Source organism: Canis lupus, chromosome 36, assembly GCF_011100685.1.
Source record: "Canis lupus familiaris isolate Mischka breed German Shepherd chromosome 36, alternate assembly UU_Cfam_GSD_1.0, whole genome shotgun sequence".
Lineage (NCBI taxonomy): Eukaryota > Metazoa > Chordata > Mammalia > Carnivora > Canidae > Canis > Canis lupus.
The window spans coordinates 21,718,857-21,737,761 of record NC_049257.1 but is presented as its reverse complement, the minus strand read 5'-3'; the positions used below and the strand labels follow the sequence as shown (position 1 = coordinate 21,737,761).

At 42.1% G+C, this 18,905-nt stretch overlaps 1 protein-coding gene across 1 annotated transcript in view; it reads left to right on the top strand.

Moving 5' to 3' along the window:
* Window positions 1-18,905, top strand: part of PDE11A (phosphodiesterase 11A) — a 361,415-nt gene that overhangs the window by 295,406 nt on the left and 47,104 nt on the right. The window contains exons 15-16 of the mRNA XM_038585090.1: window positions 2,620-2,720; window positions 17,362-17,439. Coding sequence (XP_038441018.1) covers window positions 2,620-2,720; window positions 17,362-17,439 — 179 coding nt within the window. The remainder of the gene's footprint in view (window positions 1-2,619; window positions 2,721-17,361; window positions 17,440-18,905) is intronic.

The window sequence follows — 18,905 nt, the reverse complement described above, 5'->3', positions numbered from 1 at the left end:
CTGCTTCGCTGGAATAGCATCATTAAATATGGAGGGTTTTTTTTTTTTTTTTTTTTCCTCCAGCCTATCTGGAGAAAGCATGTCTTTTGCAATATCATGAAAGCCTTCTTCGACCCCATAAAGGAGAGTCAGCACTCCGGAACCTGATGCGGCTGGGGAAGAGCAAACCCACTGGGGGAGATGTATTTTCAGTTGGGAATGAAACATCAAGGGTTAGGCTCTCAGTAACTCTGACAGAATCCAGCAGCCCAGCCTCCAAGGCTCTGGAATTTTCCTATGCAAGCCATGTTTTTAGCTGAGCCCTGTGAAGAAGGAGGGGTCAGGAGGAGGTTGGGTGCAGATGGTCTTTTCTGTATGGGCAATATGATGGGTTGACATCGGAACCCAGAAACTCCTACCTTTGTGATAACAGGGATTATAATAAACAGGGCGTTAGTGTTTTCTCGGAAGGTCATTTGTTTGTCTCTTGGGAAAAACAAACCCTGCTAACTCAGAATTTGTCTTCACACAAGCAAAACGCATTGGCTGGCCTCCACTGCACGGTTGTCTCTGGAAAACGCAGAACAATAATAACAGAACTATGCCCTGAGCAACTGGCCTGTGGGTCGTGGCCTAGAGCTTTCCCCGCATCCCCTCCTGTCCTGCCCTTCAGAAAGGCAAAAATGCACATGGCATTACACCCCCGCTTTTCAAATGAGGCAGAGGCCAGAGCATAGTTGCTCCAGACCTTTCTCCCTCCACGGTCGGTTTTCTTTCCATTAATACTAGTCCTCCCTAAACAAGGAGTAGAAGCAATATTTCAGGGAAAAAATCTGTCTCGGGGACCAAAGGCGTGAGGCATTGTAGAAGGCCAATTTGCATATAAACAATACATTGATTGCAAATTAGCTGGGTTTTTAAAATTATTTTTATTAAAGCTTATCAGGCTAGCTTTATCACCTCTATCAGCTATAAATTGTGTCCGTTGTGTTACTGTAAGTCCTTTAAAATTGGTAAAATGCACTCTCTCACAAAATGATCAAGGTCCTCAAATTCAGACCAACTCCCTCCTGAATTCCACATAGTTTTGACTGTCACTTACTCCAAAAGGCTATATTTCTTTCACTGAGAGATTCTAGATATGTGTCTACATCCAGGTGACGAGCTTCTCCAGAGATCTACCCACTTTCTCCCAGGCCCCAGCACACCAGCCTGTGATTGATCCATGGGGCAAGGCTCAGGCAAAGAAACCTGGGCAGAATTATGGTGTGGCCTACCTTTAGTTATTTGTCTTCTTCCTAATGGCTGAATTAAGGGTCTGGGAGAGTTCATTTGAAAATTATTATTAATATTGGACGTTGTCCCAGGTGGAACCAATATACTCTAGTCTTTAAGGAACGGAGGGTTCACCCAATGAGATAAATTAACTAAGGGAAGGAGATTATCATCTGGTGCCTGGTAAGAACTAATTTACTAATTGATATTCTGGTTCCCTGAAAGAATTAATTTACCTCTAGGCAGAGAAGAGTTTATTCTCCGGCCGCGATTCTGCGCCTTCTTTGGGCACTGTCTTCTGGCTCTAAACGCTGCCTTGAGACCCCTCCAGTTCCCCGGCCACATGTTTATGAGTTCATAATTCATGCTAAGAAAACTCGATAGATGAAAAGTCCCTGACTCTCAAGCAAATTAAGTGAATTGTCGGTCACTTTACACAAGGATTTTTTTTTCACTATGCTAAAAACATTGCAGAACTGTATATTGTAGCTGAAACAAATTTTGATGAAAAGAAGGGTATTTTCCAAAGGCATGGAGTTATACAGATGCAAGTTTTCCTAAGGAAATATCTTAACATCCCAAGAACCATGCCAAGAACAGTATCTCCTACATCCTAGCCACTCAGTAATTACGTACTGGACTTCTTCTACACATACCTCATTAGGATGTATCTTCACAATTTAACACAGGATTTCTCAAGCTCGGCTGAGTTGACCAGATAAATCTTTGTTGTGGGGGCTCTCCTGTGCATTGTAAGAGATTTAGCAGCATCCCAGGCCTCTATCCATCAATGGCATGCCCATCCAGTGTGACCATCAAAAATGTCTCTAAACATTGCTAGAAGTCTCCATTGCCAAAATCATCCTCAGTTGAGAACCACTGGTCTATGGGGTTTTTTTCTCCTCCTTAAAGCCATTTGTTGCCATAGCAAGTGCTTCCAAAATGCCAACTTAAGTCTTTATTAGTAAAACTAGTATTCATTTTCGGGTCAGAAAGATTCCCAAATGTCTTGTCAACTTCTGCACTCCGCTATTCCACAGGAAGTGGCAGTCAAACGGAGTTGTTGGCACAGGCATATCCACAGTGAGACAAATTTAAATGTTTTCAGAGTTTTCTATTTAAGACTAACAAAGTCTGGTAAAGATTAATGAAGTGCCCCCCTGGTAGTCCTCCCTCAAAATGATTGCATTTTCTGGCTTTGCTGTGTTTGTCAGAAAATCCGTTTGTATTTGCACAAAATTTCATTAATTTTTAAAATGATTTTATCATGTGCCCATACTTTTTTTTTAAATATAGGAGATACATATAATCAACAACCTCAGATTTAATGTTGTCTTTTGTGACTTTTTTACTTTCTCATTACAGGGTCACAACATCTTTGCTAATTTGTCCTCCAAGGAATACAGTGACCTTATGCAGCTTTTGAAGCAGTCAATATTAGCAACAGACCTCACGCTGTACTTTGAGTAGGTATTGGCATTTGATCTATTTGACAAATGGATATCTAAAATTTCATCCTGTAATTAATTTTCAGGTCCATATTTGGGGGTTGCCTGTTATCCTAGCACTAATGTCAATGTGTAAATGAGCTAAACTTTCTGTTGTTGTTTTTCCCTTATCTAAATGAATTTCATTAAGGTGGTATCTGTAAGACAAGAAAATTGAGGCTAGCATTATGAGATTTATAGCTTTCTTTTATTTTATGAACTTTGAGATTTTTGACTCTGAAGCTAAATGATGGCCGTTTTTATTTCAGAGACTGGTTGAAATTGCTATATTGGACTGTTATTTCTAGTCAGATCCATAAGGGCATTGATGATGCTAATGAAAGATTTGTTGCTGAAAGGTTGACTTGAAATCCAAGCCCTCATTTCTTGCCTCTCCTCTAGATGTCTTTCTCAGAAGTGCTATCCCCTTTACCCCAAAGTTCAAGCCTCTATCTGGGCTGGAAATTCCATCCCTCTTATATCCTCTGAGACCTGCTCCATCGGGTACCACTTATCCTGGCAGCGTGGAAGTCTCTTCCTTCACCAATATGCATAGTTTCCTCTTTAAAGACTAACTTTCCTTCCTTAAAAAAACTCTTTCACTTGATCCCATGGAGATCTTTCATTGCTTTTCGATTTACCTTTCTCTCACTGCCTACCTTTTCAAATGAATGGGACATGTTAGGACCTTTATTTTCCTAACACCTGGTTACACTTTGAAGACCGATGTGCACCTTCACATTCAGCCAAAATTGTTCTGTTAGAGGTCGCCAGAGACTTTCTTGTCCTCAAATTCAATGTCCTTTACTCATTTCTGATATTATCTAGCTTCGTTGAGACCTCTGAAGATTTACAGGCTTCTCACTGTCAATTTCTGCCCTCTTTTCCCTAACATCTGACTGCTTTTCTCTCTCATTTTCTGGGTTCTCTGTAGGTTTCTTTTCTTCTTGTTTCCATAAATGAGTTCTCAAACCCATGTTCCTCTCTCTCTACTCATATCTGTTCCCTTCATCTCATCTCCATATAACCCTATATAGGTATGAAGAAGGCTCTGGAATTCTTCAGTCTAACCCTCTCTCACATCCTATCCAATTTCGACCTCAAAAACCTTCAGAGGCTTCATTGCTTTCAAAGCAACCTCAAAACTTGGTTCAGCTTCCAAGGCCCTCCATAATCTGCCCGCAAACTTTTTTCCTTCTTATCTCCACTTCTCTCCTGCATGATTTGTCTGCTCCAACCAGACTGGTCTACATATTATCCCTTGAAAACATCTCATGAGGTGCCCCTGTGCCCTAATCACACTGTTTCTGCATGAAATCCTGTCCCTGCACTTCCCCATCCAGCAGAACTTTCCTTTACAGTCCATCTGCTCCATCACCTTTTCTAGGAAGCCTGTTTCACTCGCTTTGAAATATCACAATGCACTCTGGCATTGTGTCAGTTAGAATTAGATTCAATTGTAAGGAACAGAAACCCTAAAATAATAGTGACTTACTTCTCTGTCATGTAAAAGAAATCTGGAGAACCACCATCTAAAGTTGGTAGAGCAGTCACATTAAGTCATCAGGGACCCAGTGCTCCTTTTATCTTTCTGAGCTGCCGTTTTTGGCACATGGTTTCCACCCTAGTCCAAGGTAGCTGCTCAAGCTCCAACCATAATGTCCACATTTCAGCTAGCAGAAAGAAAGAAGGGACAAAGAAAAAGGGAGCTAAAAGGTGATGCAAGCCATCTCTTAGGTAAGTTTTCTGGAAGCTCCAGAGAACCCTTCCACTTACATTTCATTGATCAGAATTTAGCCATTTGGCTATACCTAGGTTGAAGGAAGTTTGGGAAAGAAAGTCTTTATTCTGGGTAGCCATGTGCCCTGCTGACAAAAAGTAAGGGTTTTATTATTAATAAAGGAAGGAAGGATATTAGAGTAGGCAACTAATAATCTGTGCTGTAGGTATTGTTGGATTCTGCTGAATGACTTAGTCCATGGTATTGTGGAAAGAGTAAAGGCTTTGGAGGTATGTTGGTTTGGATTAAAATTGCATTCTGGCAGTTAAACCAGGTAGGTTGAGTCCAAGTGTCTATGTCCTCTTCTTCCTGAAACTCCACTGAAATGATACCAAATACATTTAAAAGAACAATAAAGGCATAAATCTTCAAGGAGAGAGAGATTGAGGGCACATAACTGATAGGAGATGCCAATACATTAGTGGAAAAGAGAAGGCTGACCAACAAAAGGTAACTGATCTAGCAGAGTAGAAGTGAAAGGTAGGACCTACAGAGGGGAACAGCTCTGAGAAGCAAAACAATCTGCCCTGTAAGCACTTGTTTGGAGCCCAGAGACAAAACATGCCACGGAAAGGGGATGTGACACTCAAAGCTTAAGTAAGATGAAGAGATTGATAGCAAGTCAGCTTATAGAACACTCAGAGACCCACGAAGTCCTTCCCCAAAGTAACCAGTAAGCTTCCTTTCCTCTACCCCTGGAGACAGCCACAGGCTGATTCCCTGAGAAATTAAAGCGCAGACTCTGGACTGAGGAAAATATGAGATGGGAATGAGATACAGAGCTCAGAAGAGGGAATGAAATGAAATGGAACAAATCTCTGGATTGAGAACCCATAGCCCAGTCACCCAGAAGCTAGGAGTTCAAAAACCACATACCCAGGGTTGTCAGATTTAGCAAATAGAAATAGAAGAACCCCCATGAAATTTGAATTTCATATCAGCAATGAATAATTTTTAGTATAAATATGTCCCATGTAATGTGTGTGGGGGATGCATATAAGCAACTCCTGCCCAGCCTTTTAATGCCTTACTATACAAATGGATACTGGGAATCACAGAAAATTTTGTGAAAGCCTCCCATATGAAATACTGAAGCCAAAGAAAATAGGAAAAAACGATATTCAGAGCAAACAGGAAGAAGAAGAAAGCAAAACCCAAAAACTGTTGTTAATATCCTTAGACAGCTAAGATATTACATCCATGAAACAAGAACAGGATGCTTTAAAAAATAATAGGAGCCACCATAGAAGAAGAAAAAGAAAAAAAAGAAAAGAAAAGAAAAAGAAAAAGCTCTTGAAATTAAGAATATTATGGCCACACTAAAAAATGAAATGAAAGCACTGGGAAATATCTCAAAGGACAAAAGGAAGCAATATGGAAAACACTGTTGTGTTTCATTATGTGCTCTTCAGGACTGTTTAATTTGTTAACTACATGCATGTATTACCTTGATAAGTACAAATTTAATTAATTTTTGATAAGTATCTTAAAAAGCAAAAATTCCGGTTCTGCCACTACCTGGCTGTGTGTCACCAGACAAATTACTCACCTTTTGAGCCTCTTTTCTTCATGTGTAACATGGAGATTACAATACCTATGTTACCTGTCTTACATCTCATAAGTGCCTTGTATTTCTGATAAATGGTGATATCATTGCCTTATAGCTCATTTATTTTACATGCTTTGTGGCCCTCTTGATTGACTTAACTATCCTGATCATCCATCTTTTTCTGAAGTGATGCTCCTTGATTTGGGATTTATGAAGGCTTGTATCCCTTCAATGTTTTTATTTCCTGTCTCTGACACTTGCAGGATTTTGTGTTATTTTTTCTCAAAGTCGAAGCATTTTCCCAAGCCAGGTTTCCAAGTAACTTCTAAAGAGGAAAAAAATCTCACCAGTTGGAGTCCATTTATCAAGGCCTGTTAGGGATGTGTCGAATCACTGAGTGACCGCTGGGACGCAGCCAAGGAAGTTGGTTTCAACTCGTTTTCTCATTACTCTGTTCTTATCTTAATGCTGCAGCCCCTGCTGTTTGCTGACTCCCAAAGAAGCCGGCTTGTTCTCTTTTTGTCAGCATTATTGTCTTCTGAGGTTCCAAATAGCTGCTCATTCCCTAATCTAGACCTTCAGGAGGCTGATTCACTTGCTTGTCTAAAGTTGCATTAAAGTGTTGCCATATTTTTAGCCAAAACAATCCCTAGGGTTAATGAGGGGGAACAGCAGCCACTACCAACTGTCACCTCGATGCTTTTATTTCACAAATATACAATTGTGGAACTGGAAAGGATGCTAGTCATGATGTAATCCAATTCATCTCCTTTATTTTGTAGATCAGGGTCTGAGCTCAGAAAGGTTAAATAGTGTAGCTTGGGTCACATAACCAATTAGTGGCTAAACTGAAACCCATGCCTTCTCTTTCAGGGGTTTTTCCACAATCACTGTGTTCCTTCTCTAATGGAAGAATCAAGAAATAGTTGTTATTTGAGTTGGAGATACATTATATGGAATATTGACCTTCCCAGATGTGTATTAATCAGTTCAACTTGAAACCAGCATGGGGTCCCCTGTGCCCTCTCCCAAAGTGGAGCTGGAAACAAGGGCCTGTGTGCAGTCAGCATAGTTTTGGAAGTGACATCAGGAATAGGAGTGGGGGACTGGGCTGGTGAAATGGGAGGCAGGAAAGCTATTGTGAGGACACATTGCTTTGTTTGTCATCACTGTGGTCAGCTGGGCTTGATCCTGCAGAGACTGTCTGAAAAGTTTTGATGCTGCACCTCAAAATTATCCACTTGCCTCCATCCTCCATCAGCCAAGGTTATTCCACGAGTGTTAATTCCCAGGACTTGGACTTCCAGGATGTATGCACCTGAGGGCTGGAGGTTACTCTAGCAATTACCAACCCCACATGGGGAGTCAGAGCAGTCCCCCCCCCCACCACCACCACCAGCAGAAAGTAAGCAAGGCAACAGGCAGCCTGGGCAGGAGCTTGGTGCAGCAATGGCTGGAGAAAGGTGGGCCAAGAGGGTGTGGGTGGTCTGGCACTTCTCTCTTAGGGTCGGAGGATCACTGGTTCTCCTGCCCCAGCTACTCAAATCAAAAGTCAAGAAGTGCCTGGGTGGCTCAATCAGTTAAGGGTCCAACTCATGATCTCAACTCAAGTCTTGATCTCAGGGTCATGACTTCAAGCCCCACATTGGGCTCTATGCTGGGTGGAACCTACTTTAAAGAAAAAAGAATTCATGATACCATTGAGGTCAACCAAAAAGGAAGCTCACTGCCTTCCTCCCCCAGGAAAGGGGAAAAAGCACTGTAGAAAGGGCCAGTGCAGGCAGGGAGACACTCTTTTGGACTTTTGGAGAGGAGTTTATAAGGATCTTCCCCCAGGCAAGATCTCCTGCCATGGGCCAAAAGAGGAAAATAAGCTTCCTGGAAATGTGGAACCCCTTTAAAAACAACCACAGAAACTGGTAAATTTAATTTCTAATGGCTTTGGGAATCCTTGGGATTCTATACTACAACTGATAGATAAAGCACAGATTTAATAAATAAATAAATAAATAAATAAATAAACCAAAACCAAAACCTTAGTGTGAATTTCTAGGCTTCACAACCCAAGTCTGGGGGTTAATTCTTTAGTCTGATTTTCCAATTCACTGAAAACATTTTCCAGGTTCTGCTGAGTGATTTTCTGAAATTGATTTCCATGCCTATTTCTGAGTCCCTGCAGTGAATAAGGCTTTGATAATTAAATAGTAATTTCAGCGTCTCAAGCAGGACTTAGATGTACCCTATCGGTAACCAGCCATGCAACTTTGAGGGAGTCACTCACTTAATCTCTCTTTGCCTTGGTTTCTTGTCAGCAGCATGGAGGCAGGCATATCAGCCATATCAACCCCCTAAGGTCCTTGTGGTGGTCAAAGTAGATTACCTATTTGAAAGATAATCTGGCATTTAAATAATTAAGATTTCAATAACCTAAATAATGTAAATTTAAATCATTTAAGTTTGATAACTTTGATGATTTAAAGTACCTTATAAAGAAAGCCAGAAAACTTAATAGAAATTACACCATAAAAGATGAGGCTTGTTGGGGGGAGGGGGTAGGCAGAGGAAGAGGTCCAAAATTATAAGCATTAAAATTTCAAAGCAAAGTCACAAATCCCTGTCCTTTTGTTTGCATGTAAGTCAACAAAGTTGATTATTAATAAAAGCAACAACTAGTATTTCCTGAGTGCTTACTTAGGAGCTTTATATTCACATTACCCTTCCTTAATAAATAGAGCACTCCTGTTAGAACGGGCACTGTTATTGACCTCATAATACACAGGAAGAAACTGATGTTTGGAGAGAGAGTCAGTAAATTGCTCACAGTGTTAAATGGTAAAGCTGAGATTTGAACCAGGAAGTTGGACTCTCTTTAATCCCTGTGGCATTCTCTCTGCTGTTCCAGAGCTATGGAACTGAGGCCAATCCTGGGAACACTCAGGCATCAGGGGCAGCAGTCACTTGAGTATGCCCTCATGGAGGCCGATCCCAAGCATACTAGGTAACCAGCAGATAGCAGTTCCACTGCAGGCCCACCATCAGGAGGGAGGAGGAGTGGAGGCTCCAGGTTAGAGCTGCTCAGGAGCCTGTCTGGTGGGGCTGAGACTCCAATCTCTTTTTTGCACTTGAGCTAAGCTAGGGCATCAGAAGTTGGCAATTCTTTCTTTAGCTGTAAGACAGTCAACAGTTTAGTATCCCTCCCCAAAGGCTGATCACATGACACTATCTCTCATCCAGCAGGTGCCTGCACTGTGTTCCGTCCGTACTGTTCTAGCATTACAGTAGCTCCCTGTATCACCACTAGGATGGCAGCCCTATGAATGCCGACATCTCACTCTGGGAGGCCCAAAACCTGACACGCTGCCTGACATATTGAGTTCTCAAAATATTAACTTTTTGGAATCAAATTCTCATGTCAACTTCCAAGGTAGATGTTACTGTCCCCATCTTATAAGTAGATCAGGATACATGGGCTTCAAGAGGGTGAGTAATTTGCCCAAAGTCATCAAGTTGTCTGTGTTCCCATCTCCCATGCCACATTGCCACAGATCATTATATAAACTGAGGATTATCCAATACTTTGCGCTTTATAAATCCATTTGGATGCTCCATGCTTTTCCAGCTGGCTCTCTAAATGAATCAGAGGATCTTCAAACTGAAAATTTTCCATTTCCCTTTGTGCTCTACAAACATTCATCAGCAATTATGGAAAATGCCCGGTCTAATGGTATCTTTGTCTTTGTCTTTCCAAGTGGAGGCAATAACTAACATTTTTCAAAAGCATCTGATAATGACAGTGAAATGTACTACATTATCTTAGATTGGTAGAGGAGTTATAGTTTGACTATCCTTTTAAAATTAGATTAATATCTAGAACAATTTATTTTTTTAAATACAATAGGAACTCAACAAATATTCACTCATTCATCATTAAACAAATGTTTATTAAAAGCCCACTGTGTTTAGTGTTTGCAACTTCCACTGTTGCCTGCACTCAATTGAGCAAAGAAAGAAGAAAGATAAATTAATGCAGAGTTGGGTATAATGACTTGGAAGGCTTAACCCATTCTTATATCTTAACAGAGCCTAATGAATTAACCCACTGAAATTATTCTACTGTTAGAACAGGCCCCACCTTAGGTTGACAGAAGAAATATTTTGGCACTTCTTGGTGCATTTCAAAGCACTTTTATGTATATTCATTCCCATGCCCCCAACCACATGATATTGCAACTAAATACAACATGAGAACCTCATCCACTAGCACTTATTTTTTTAAAAGATTTATTTATTTATTTATTTATTTATTTATTTATTTATTTATTTATTTATTTATGATAGACACAGAGAGAAAAAGAGAGAGAGGCAGAGACACAGGCAGAGGGAGAAGCAGGCTCCATGCCAGGAGCCCGACACAGGACTCAATCCCGGGACTCCAGGATTGTGCCCTGGGCCAAAGGCAGGCGCCAAACTGCTGAGCCACCCAGGGATCCCCCACTAGCACTTGGCACTTATTGAAGTGCCTTTAGGCACTTCTCCAGGCACTGTGCTAGTTTCTGGGGGTGCACAGGCAGGTAAGGCACAACTCTTAGCTCAGGGGCTCTGTGCCCATGGGGAAGAGAGACAACCAGTAAAACCACAGTGCAATGAGTGCTATGGCCAAAGTAAATGCAGGAGCAACTAGGTCACGTGCCATCTAGCAATGTCTTATACCATCTCTTGGACTGCTGATTATGCTTGGACTGAACTGACTCTTAGGACCTGTGTTGTCCAGTCCTTGGCCATTCTCAACATTCAGTCACTCAAGCCGTTCCATTTCCTGGATCCCTCCAATTTTATTCATGTCAACAGAAGCCTGGCATCTGACAAATAACTTCATTCAGGTTCTTAGCTGACCTTTGTGTTATCAGTGCTAGTCTAAAGCTGGGAGACCATTCAGTTTCAAAATTAAACATATGATTTTTTTCCTTCAGTCATAATTACTAGAGTTAACATCTGCATATTAATTTTCTATTCTTCCCTGGTGCTCTAACACCCAAATTCCAGAAACCTCTCCAGAGTCTAAATTTAGCAATCAACTGCAGACGAGTGATTTGTCTGTTGAACTAGCTGTAAGGATACCAAAAGAACAAATCTCTTTCCCCCTGCACCCCCTGACCCGGCCCCACTGCATACACTCCTGCCACCCCTGCCTGAGAACTCTGGGGTTGTCATTGCTGAAGAGCATAATGATGATTTGTCAATTTGGCAGTAAAACCTTCCTAACATTCATGGACTTTTAGTAGATTTGGAACAGTGAGATGAACAGATAAAGAATATGTGTGCATATATACACATATAGATACACAAATTTACTCCCCCAATTTTTTTGATTAAAATGTACACAGAAATGGTGATTTCTCGCTTTATAATCTATAAAGGGTATCTTCGGCAAGATAGATTACAAGCCAGAAAGAGTTTTAGTGTAGTGATGGGTGACTGGTAACCAATCTTCAGAATTATTTTTGAGGGTAATTTTAGCAGTTCTGTTCAAATGATGCTTCTTTTAAAGACTGCTATTTTTCTCAATGGAGCGTATGTCAGGAGAGCGGGATGAAAGCCTCATAAAAACATGCGTGATTATAAATGAGATTTTCCAGTAAGTTGCCTTTCAGTCGCCGAGGTATTTGCCATTGTCCTTGAAAACCTAGGTTCGCAGTGCTTTGCTTGAGAAGTTAATGATACAGTTCCTCAGGACATAAGAGCCTGGATCCAGGGAGTATTATATAACTTTGTAGCTTTTAAGATGTTCCTTTTAGGGGTCCTGTGTTTTTAAGAGGGTTCCTATGTCTACGAGCTTCACATATGCTCCTACTGTTGGGTCTGTATGATCTGTACACCCATACACATAGAGATGCCAAAAGGAGCAGCTATGTGGGCAAATTCATTTCTCAAAAGTCTAATGGATCTCACATTGCTGTTTTGTAACCATTATCACTAAGGAGGAGGTCAGAATTATGCCACCTGGAGCCGTGAGCCTCCAACTGGGCCTGGGCCACTTGCAGCTTTTCTGTGGAGCATCCCCCTGTTGATGATGGAAACGCCTCTGTCTGGTGCCTGCCTTGGTACTTGGTACATGGCACTTCCTTGCCATGGCAGCCTGCAAAGCCATTACCTCACACCAGGGCTATGGGCCACTGCTGTCCCTATTCCCTCAATACGCTGGGCTCTCTAGCCCCAGGGTTCACGCCACACACAGTTTACAAAGATGATCTCAGAGGCCAGAACTGGGAGGCTAGGGGCTTAGAATCCACCTAGATCTGCTCACAACCACCAGGGGACCCTGGAAAAATCACTTCATCTTCCCTCACCTTGAGTTTCCTCACCTATAGAATGAGAGAAACAATTGATGTTTCTCAAAGGTACCCTGTACCTCTAACAGTCTATTATTATAAAGAAAACTCAAACATAGGAAATAAATAACTGTGACCCAACATTTTATATATATATGTGTACGTGTGCGAGTGTATAGGCATATGCATGTGTGCATGTGTGTGCATAGAGACAAGAGAGAGAGGCAGAGAGAAAATGCACACAAATTCACAAGGAGACATGTACAAGAATGTTCATAGCAGCATTATATGTAATATGTAATAGCAAAAAAACCCCCACCCATAAATAATCTAAACCTTCATCATCAGGAAATAAGTAAATAAATAGTACATAATAATATATGGAATAACCACATAGCAGTAAAATGAAATGGCCTAGAACTCTACACTCACAAACACTGAGCAAGAAAAGCAAGTTGCTAAAGAATACATACACTACAATGATGACATTCATAAAGTTTTAAAATATACAGAGCAATGGTTTGCATGATTTACCTAGGAAAATTGCAAGGATCTATGTGAAAATGATGTATGTGAAATTTAGAAAATGGACATCTTGTGGTGGAAGGGAGGGAGGGAGGAACAAGAGTGCAGAGTCGCTCAGGGGCCTCGACAGGATGGGTAAAGCTTTATTATTTTTTTTTAAGATTTATTTATTTATTCATGAGAGAGAGAAGCAGAGAGAGAAGCAGGTTCCTCACAGGGAGCCCGATGTGGGACTCGATTGCAGGACCCAGGATCACACCCTGAGCCAAAAGCAGATGCTCAACCCCTGAGCCCCCCAGGCGTCCCCAGATGGGTAAAGTGTTATTTCTAGGCTGGATAGTGAAGAGGTAGATACATTCTCTACGGCTGATATGTAATTTATATACCTTTTAAGACATAGGAAGCATGCATAGTAAATTAGTTATGTGACTTTTGCATGCCATTACTTCAAAAACTTTTTGCAGCCTTATGGAAATGATTAACCCCATCTCTTGATCTTTCAAGATGGTTAATTTTCAGGAACTTAAATTGTAAATACACTTTTTTTAAAAACCTTAAAATATCTATTTGACTATTTGTGTGACCAAATATATTACCAGGTGTATGATATACACAGTTTCACCAGTGACTAACTTGACAAAACTATAGTGTGCAGAAAGTCCTACTGCTTTCTGAAGTCAGAGTCAAACCATGGGAGGTCAGAATAAATATCAAGAAATAGCCACACTTTTGTCAGTGGAGGAAAAATAAAATTAGTATGTCACATTTCTCTGTGCCCTACGGAGTCTTCCCACCCCTTTTCTATCCACATCCCCTAGGGACAGTGGATAATCCCTTTTGTCCCGATACAATGGAATCTAGTTTTGTTAAAATGTGATGTGAAGCCTATAACCGATTTTGGGTCTAGTTGATTTAAGACTTTCACACCAGCAACTCTAGCTATTAAAGTGTCCAGAGCTGGGAAATTTATCCTTATGGTTTTCTGTTCAGTTGCCCTATCACAGATTTGCATTTTTTTTTACAATTCTTTTCTGCATTGAGTTAGCCACGTAGGTGATGTTTCCATTTTGCATCAGAGATATTATGCCTTATACTTTGAAAATACTCTCAGCGATAAAATAATATTAATGGAAGGAGGGTCAGAACATCAGATGGGAATGATGTTCTTAAGCTTTCCACAGCTTGTTTGTTGTCCTCTTGGTCTAGTAGGAATCTAGTCTTCAAGAATCTAACGGAGCTTTTCTTGGATAGATTTTATGTTGTTTTCTTATCTCAACCTCTCCAAACGGCAACCATGAATACTCCAGTGCAACTAGAATCGAGGGAAAACCAGTGGCTGGAGAGTTATTTTTAAAAATGAAGAAGTTTCTGAGGTCATCATTTTCATTCATTCATCACTTCAAATATTTATCAAGCTACTACTACACATCAGGCACTGTTGTACACACTGGGGATTCAAGAGTGAAGAGAAAGGGGCCAGGCCCTTATCCTCATGGAGTTGGCCTTCTAGTGATTTCTTAGAATAACTCAGAGGATGGAAATCACATCAGGTGCATATGATGACAGACATGATGATGATGGGCAAGCTCTTTCAGAAAGCCTTTCATGATCTTCCATGACCCGCCAAGCTAAGCTTGGTGCCTTCCTCTGTGCCCCCCTGGACACCCAGGGCATGTCTTAGCCACTTGGGGCAACTGATATCTCAGCAGGTTACTTTTGGGTTCCAGCAGTGCCCCTCACCAGCTCTGCAACCTTGGGCCAGTTAACCCAGCCCTTTGAGCTTAATAACTAGCTAAGCCTTACTGAGTACCTACTACGTGCCAGGCTCTCTAAGTGTTTTACATAAATCATTTTATCTAATCCTTCTCCCCACCCTACAAGGTAGATCCCATTATGACTACTACTACTGATTAGATCACCGAAGCTGAATAAGAAGGTTAAGGAACCTACTTGAGGTCAATCATGTGGGCACTAAGTGACAGAACCCATAATAAGGGCCCAATAAATGTTCACCTCATAGTGGGGGGTGGGGGGGTGGGCCCGGGGGACAGCAAGTGAGACAAGTGATGCACATGCAGTGTCAGATCCTGCTTAAAACCTTGATACTTTGTTCATCATGGATTTTTCTTGCATTTATGTTGTTTTTTAAAAAGACTGTATTAAAATATTGTTTATCTTGACAATTGAGCTTTTGGGCACCCACTTAAATTTTGTGCCCAAAGCAACTGCCTCTCTCACCTCACTCTAGTCCCAGTATCATTAGTATTATCATCGGTATCAGGTTGGAAGGGGAGTTACCTATTTATTTGTTGATTGACCCTGCTAAATTCAGAGATGTTTAGAGATTGCACCCATGTCTTGGGTCCATAAAGTCTTATTAAGAGTTGGCATAGGGTAGGTGTTCAAGGAGTAGTTGTGGAACCAAACTTCCTGCTCCACAATAATTCAAAGGAAGGCTAGCCTCCCTTCCGTGAGAACAGAACTAGCTGACCTCTTCGATCTCATGTAGGACGATTATGTGTGTCCTTGTTGGCAGTGATCCTATCAATATCATTAACCACAGCTGTCAGGTATTGAGTATCTATTAGGGCCAAACACTTCGCACACCTCATCTCAAATTCTCACCACAAAGCTGGAAACTGAGGCTCAGGCCATGGAATCGCTTGCCTGGGGCCACACGGCTGGTAAGCTAGTAAGCGACAGTCAGCATTTGGCCCAGGTCAGTGTGAGTCCAGACTTGGTTCTTTCCATTTTACCACCTCCCTTTCTCTTTCAGTTCACAGTCCGTCACTGAACAGGCTATGGCATGACCATGGCCATAGAGAAGGGAGCAGGCACGTGAAGGCGATGGTGAAGTTATACAAAGAAAAGGCACATGCCTGAGCACACAAAGGGGAGGGGAGTTGGCGGGCCCTTCAGTGTCACTGTGCAATGCCATCCCTGCCCATTGCTCAGAGATTGTTGGGGAGGTTTTCCCGTACAGTGGTGTGGCCTTGACCTATATCCACTTGAAGGGATGGATCCAAGACCTGTCTGTGTGTCTCAAATAAGTGAGCCACAGACTTGCCTTCCTGGCCTGCCTCCTTTCAAATCATATGAAAATAATTAGTCCAATCAGATGACAAGAAGTCTATGCGGTTGGGCAGTTGGTGATGGCACCCCAGATCAGACACAAGGAACTGTGCGCCCAGCATTTGTCCCCAAACCACAGTGACTCAGCACTAAGTGTCTGAGGTCCTGCTCTGATCTCCGCCGTGAATGACATGGTTGTATTTTCCAAAGTGCATTTCTTAAAATAGCAGTACTATGGAATTCTGCGGTTAAGGAAGGTGAGACAGGCTTTTCTATCTCGGGATTTCTCGGAGCCTTCAGAAAGCTGATATGGGTGGTGAATCTCCAAGAGAGGTATACCAGAGGCAGCATTTCTCCAACCCGCTTGGCCGGGGAATCCTTGTACGTGGAGTACCTCTGTGTGGGATGCACTTTGAGAAACTGTGTGTCAGGATCTTTTAAATAGTTATCTCCTGAGGAAGCGTTGAGAAAGTGAAACCTTGGGAAGGGATTCTTAAGGAATCAAACTGGTAATGTCTTATTTTCCTTTTGCATTATAAAAGTGAAAAGTCCTATAACTAGATGAAAGTTTTGAAAATAAAAATAAATCCCCCTTATTTTCCTAACTTTAGAATATGCCTTGCTTGTCTTTTCCGTATCTGTACATCTCCGAATGTGCATCCGTATGTGTGTGTGTGTAGCCAGCACTGAAAATGTGCAGAGCCTATGCTAACTGCTTTGCATTTAATCCTCACAATAACCGTGAGAGGCAGCAAATATGATCCCTGTGTTAGAGATTTGGAAATGGAGGCTCAGAGGGGTTGAGTCCCTTCCCAGGGTTGCACAGCAGATGGGTGACTTAAACACAGTTGTTTCTGACTCCACAGACTATGTGTTTAAGCCCTGAAATGCTGAAAATGTTATTTTCTAACCTAGAAAAAAGTCTTTGCCTTGAATTTACTACCAGGGAGTTTATCTTATCTCAGATCCTCATACAGCTCAGTTCTATGTTGAATGATAAAAGAACATTCCAGAATTGTTCCCGCTTTTTATTTGTCCTTGCTTCCCTCCTCTGACTTGCAGTGAGTGTCACAAGGGCTTCACGGCAGGCAATCCTACATGCGAGGCCACATTGTCTTCTGCTTTATGGCTCGATAATCTCCTCTGGTGTAAATACACTCAGAACTGATTGTGGCTTTTTCTTGAAGCCTCAACATTTTTTAAAAAGTGATTTATTTTGATATGCTTTAGCCTCATGATTTCAAATATTAAGTTACTTGGTTCAGGTGATCTTATATTTTCCCACAAATGTGTTTATGTCGCCCCGCAGACTGAGAAATTTCATTCCAGATTTTCCTCTCTCTTCCTTCATTTGATTTTGTGCAGGAGGAGGACTGAGTTCTTTGAACTTGTCAGCAAAGGAGAATATGATTGGAACATCAAAAGCCATCGTGATATATTTCGGTAAGAAGAAGCTCTTGTTTATGTGTTTCTTCATTATTTGAAGATTTAGCCATGCTTTGCTGACAGCGCTAAGGGCACGCACGTGATTTCTAAAGTAACGGATCTTAGCTTCCATTCAAAACATTTGGAGAGTGGTCCAATGATCAGAGAAAAGATAGACGGCATGTCTTTTCATCTTCTGATTCATTATCTTTTTTGCCTCCTCTCCATAAATTTGCCTTCAGAATTAGAAAATGGTGTTCAAATTGGTTTCAAGTTTCAGCAAGCTGTGGGGCAGCGGGGTGGGAGGGTAGAGGTTGAGGGGAGGGGGGATTTTGGAACCTTAGAAAACAGTGTTACCCAAAACAAAGTAGACAGTTAACCTTTGGGGTATTCTTAGAGACAGCAGGCATTGTAGATAGAAAACCAATTGGAACAATTTTGGTGGCAGAAATAAGGAGTGTGTTCTAGACATTTCCACTGGATTTCTTCCCAGCCGTTAACAAAAGACAGCAGCAAACCACCGCCCTCCTGTGGCACCATCTGAGCCCCCTGACTGGGCACGACTCCTCTTTCTCTCCTATCCTGTCCCTACCTCACCCACCCCCAGACCTTCTGCTGCCTTATTCCTGTTCCAAAGCTGCTGAGCATTCCTGGGAAAGCTTGTGAGGCCTGGACTGAGGCTCGCTGTGTGCGTCCCACAGCCAGGTGACGACTAGAATCACCCAGAGCAGGACCCCTGTCCCGACAGCCCCAGAGCTGCGGTGCAAGCTCCCGCCTTAGGCTTTGGTAGGCAGGGCTGCCCCCCTGTCCTGCTGCCCCTGACCGCTCTGCTCCCTTTCTCGTCGGGAGAGACACACAGAGAGACAGAGACACGGGCAGAGGGAGACACAGGCTCCCAGGACTCCAGATCTCGCCCTGAGCCCAAGGCACACAGACACCCAATCACGGAGCCACCCAGGTGCTCGCAATGTATTTCTTTTTCATTCCACGAGTAATCATAGGAATGTATTTTTCTGTAACAAATGAAACATGACAGATAAGCCCCCAGACCCCCCCTCCCCCGGGCTGCACTCCCAATTCCCCGATGACGCACAACTATACACCCTGTTATCAATCTGTTGCATCCTCTGCAACCACCTCCGAAGCATTTATATACACGCATAGCCTAAGGAGAAAATACTGTTGAGTGTGGATTTGTTGGTTTTAACATCCGCTATGTATTTATACATCGATCTGAAGCTGTTCACTCAGCTCCAGGCCTTGAAGCTTTTTCCACGTCCGTACATCATCAGCTTTTACTGTTGCATAGTATTCCCAAGTGTGGATTTACCACAGAGTAGTTAGCTGTTCCTCCGCTGAAGAATTCAGTCTATCAAGCGTGATTTCTGCTCCTCTGGAGAGTCACCAGGCACCTCCCAAGGATCAAATTCTAGGGCCTTCGCTCTCCTTCTGGATCTCACCACAGCCCCTAATTGCACTGGACT